The sequence below is a fragment of the Sphaeroforma arctica genome, assembly GCF_001186125.1.
Source record: "Sphaeroforma arctica JP610 unplaced genomic scaffold supercont1.2603, whole genome shotgun sequence".
Lineage (NCBI taxonomy): Eukaryota > Ichthyosporea > Ichthyophonida > Sphaeroforma > Sphaeroforma arctica.
Window position 1 is genome coordinate 1,325 of NW_014037955.1, and position 4,259 is coordinate 5,583.

The 4,259-nt window shown below is 40.2% G+C and overlaps 1 protein-coding gene across 1 annotated transcript; it reads left to right on the forward strand.

Moving 5' to 3' along the window:
• Positions 1–3,435: 3,435 nt before the first annotated feature.
• On the forward strand, positions 3,436–4,238 carry SARC_12805 (hypothetical protein). Its single transcript, XM_014293082.1, has one exon. It carries the CDS (start codon positions 3,508–3,510, stop codon positions 4,174–4,176), a length of 669 nt encoding a protein of 222 aa, XP_014148557.1. The 5' UTR covers positions 3,436–3,507; the 3' UTR covers positions 4,177–4,238.
• Positions 4,239–4,259: the final 21 nt, after the last annotated feature.

Sequence of the window (4,259 nt, forward strand, 5' to 3'; positions counted from 1 at the left end):
TAACGATTGTACCCGATAGTATCGTCAGTCTAACTTAATGTCGGGTCTGACCGTACACGATTTAGTGTGGTAGCCATTGGTATTCTCACATTTATCGTACTTAATAAGAAAGTATGTACAAGATTGGGCATACCTGCCATTCCAATAATCGTTATGGGTTAATTGGTACATGTCATAACTACATTTCTCATCAGCACATTTATTAACTTGCTTGTATGCAGGTTCCCTGTGCTCCGCACGCACCTTCTTAACAGGGCGTGTAAATTGAGTAGATTCACGTGGACGTGTATGTTGGGGTCTCTCATTTGAGGTCTGCCTGGATACGTACCCTTGATCGGTCTGCTACCGCGGTTTCTTAACAACCGCCTTCTCCTGCGAGGTCATTCGCTTCTTAAGAGCGGCTAACTGATTCTTAAGTTCAGTGTTCTCATCGATCAACTTACTTATGTGCGATGGCTGGTTTGATTTTGATTCGGGTCGGCTCTCTGAGCTTTCCTTCTCATCCTCTCCCTTAAGCGGGTTGTCTCCTTTCTCCGTAATTGGAGTTAGATCCTTTTGAGTGTTCTCATCAGGTTTAGTAAGTATGTATGATACAATGTATAAACATATTGTATGGCTCTCATAGTCGCTGTAGTGGTTTAGTAGGGATCGTCTTAACCGATCCTTTTGCTTGGCTTCTTGGCTTCGTAAACGTAAGCTTCGAAGCAGACACAATAGTTGGCCCGCGGGCTTTTACTTCAGGGAACTTCTCTCTTAATGGAGTGTCTTCACCCTTCTCTGTTTATTGTTCTGGTTATTAATACCAGTAGCAATGATTTCGGTGACGGATTGATTGTCCTCTTCTGCGGTCGCGTTAAATGCGGCTGCAGTAGCGGCGTCTCTCTCCATCTTCTTCTTTTCAGCTTTACGCTTCTTAGAAGGAGTATTGTCTTTCTTGGTCACAATCTTAATTTATGACTGCTAGCTGGTCTCTTAAGGACTAGCTTGGACAAGAAAAAAATTGTGGCAGTTTTCTACCGTTACGTTGAAGTAGTCTAAGTAGTCAATACCTTTGCTAACTTTAAAATGTGTAAGATTCGGTCTCTCAAGGCGATATTAACGCCTTAGAATAAATATACGCGTAGGTAAATTCTACGTATCCTAAAAATATCAAAGTAAATAAACGAAATAAGACATTTAGTAAAGTTAGGTATGCCTCGTGAAAATAGCAATACTCTGAGGGATTGTGAGGCTGAGACATTGCCTATATATAATCCTCTCAGTATTGTTTCCGCCGAAGGAATTTTATTTAGTGTTTCGTTGTCGCTCTATTAGAAACTATGGTATGTTTCATTGGGGCGAATCCGAGAGACCAATAAAATCCTATCTTTAGAAAAATAAATTAAAAATTAAAAAAACTCTTGATGTCCTTAGTTATTGTCAACCAATGACATGCCACTTATCAAGAATTACCGACTTAGCCTTCATCAGACTGGCACATCTGGTTGGCTGATCGGAGGATCAGCTAGGTAACGCTAATAGTCCCTAGAAAGCTATATTCGATTGAGCCATCTCGCTACCGAAGTATTCAGATATAAATAAAGTTGGAAAGTAAATAAAGCTCTAATGATAGAACTAGACCAACTCTTTATGTTTGGTATCTTACTGAGGCCTTTTAATGGCCTCGTCCAAATATCTGATATGTAAAATAAAAAAGGGTATTAATTAATAAAACCATTAAACCTCATTTTAGGAAACTTAAGTTCCTCGTGCTATTAAGAGTACATTTAGGAAATTTAAGTTCCTCGTACTATTAAGAGTACGTTTATAATTTACGTACTGCTTAAGAGTACATTTATAACATAGAGTCTAATGTGGAGGCCGGCTTATTACATAAAAAAATCAATGACAATGGCGGTATGAAAAGTTACTTATTTCGACACCGTATCACCTGCGCCACTGCCAAAACGAGTGTTGTGTTGCTCAGAAATGACTGGAACTTCCATGATCTCATTTTATACTCGAATATTCCTGCACACTTCACGGATCAATGATGGACTGATTGTGTATCCCACGCGCTATACTAAACGGTTTCAACAGGAATATTCTGACCCCCTTCCAACGCCGCCTTAGTTTTCTTGTTTCGGCTCTCCTTTCATTACATTGTTTATCCAGTCACAATAACGTGACAGTATTTTTCCATGTAAATCAGGCATGAATGCGTGTGTAGTTTGGCTAATACAAGCAATGCAGTAGAGATTTAAATCCCACTGGAGGATTATAAGAACATGTATCGCATATTCAGCACGGCGCACTGGACTGCAATGAACTGCATAGTGCATAATGATATTGGTCAGGGACGCAACATCGAGGGGGGAATAATTCAGCTTATCATTGCACCCCAGACATATAAGCTTCCGTATACCAGAAAATAATGGAAACCAACACTTGCAACATACAAGATTGTGCTCGATGGTTAAAAACGATGCTCTCGACTTACTAAGTTACAATGAGGCTGTGTCAAACGCCGTGCTTGTTGTCGATACTGTATTCAGTCATTTTTAATAAACAATATATACCTTTATGTTTTTAAAATTTGGCTCTGCTATCCGAGAGCAGTGCTGTATGACATTTTTTACAGTTTCAATAGAGCGATTATGGCCACTGTTTAGCTTCAACCTGGACTGTACTTGTATATTTACAAAAACCCATATTATCTAAATAAACTTTCGGTTTCAAAATGGAGCACACACACCATTGGTGACCTACATGCATACAACTTCAGCAGGAAGTACTCATCCTAACCACGTGCCTAAAACCCTGTGTAACGTGCATCTGAGGCTATATTTCTTTTCTATACTTCGTGTATGATGCATGTTGTTATTTTTATTATTTTAGATAGTTGTATAATTGTTTAGTAAAAACCTTAATCTAGCACGATAGATAATCAGTATAGAAAGTCACATGCATCAAGTACAAAAGCATTTTTATTGCATCATATTAATCTAGGCACTACATATATAACTACGATACATAAATAGTGGTGTTACCGCGCTCACACTCAAATCGCGCGGCATGAAGATTTGTATGAGCCCCGGGAGTCTAATAATCATTTTAGCTATTTAGTGTCAACAAAAACGCCATCAATAGCACCACGTGTGTAATCATCTGTGGCATTCATAGAAAAGATGTGATACATATGTGCAGGCTCATGAGGCTACCCTCAATTAGACAACATCACAACAGGGCCCAGCAGTGGGGGTCAACACAACGAAAAGGTAAAATGCTCCCCTTGCAACTCTGATTTTATTTTTATTCCTTATTTGGTATTCAGTACAATCCCGCGGGGCATTTGATACAAAGTGCCGTAGCCTCCTATGTCCTAACTCTAAGGCTAAATTGAACCGAAGTGCACAAGAATGACGATGGAAGCCACCTGCATCTGCTATTCGATAGTAGCGATTAGAAAAGCGCATTTAAAAATGTTATAAGGTCTTCGAGTACCCAGCACCCAATTAAAACAGCAAGATGTCGTCAAGTAATACCTCTGATAAACCGTGCATCGTTGCTGCACATATAGCTTCAGACTTCCAGCTAACAGGCGATGCATCTAATGCCGCTTGGTCCAAAGCCAACGCCGTAGTAATCAGCAATGACACAGTTACTGGTAAGCCTATAAAGGAACTACATACTACCACAAAGGCACTATATACTGACAAGTATCTGTACATGGCATGGGAATGTAGGTACACCACATTGACGGTGTTTGATATCGGGGTGGATACACCTAGCAGGCGCATGGGGTTGTGGGAAAAAGATGTGGTAGAGGTGTTCATTATGATCAATGAAGAACACCCAAAAGTGTACGCTGAGCTGGAATTCGCACCCAATGGTGAGTGGTTAGATGTAGGCGTAGACCTACAGAACGATCTCAAGGACTTTGACTACAGCACGCAATCTGAGTTCAAGATACAGGTGGATGAGGATGCTAAAATTTGGAAAGTTGAAGCCCGCATACCTGTTCCTCTCAAGGCTTGTGGGATCGATGGTCATATACCCAAGCCATGTGACACGTGGAAGGTGAATATCTTTAGATACGATGGTGCTAATAATAGGTTCATGGCTTTGAACCCTACTTTCCAAGACCCCGCTGCCTTCCATGTCCCGGAAGCTTTCGTCGATCTCAAGTTCGAGTAGAGAAATAAGATCAATATACTTGCACAAAGATAAATATACAAAATAAAGGAAAATATACATGCATACACACAAACGAACACAGA

Coding starts and splice junctions, on each gene's coding strand:
- SARC_12805 (XM_014293082.1), top strand. CDS start 3,508: ATGTCGTCAAGTAATACCTCTGATAAACCGTGCATCGTTGCTGCACAT.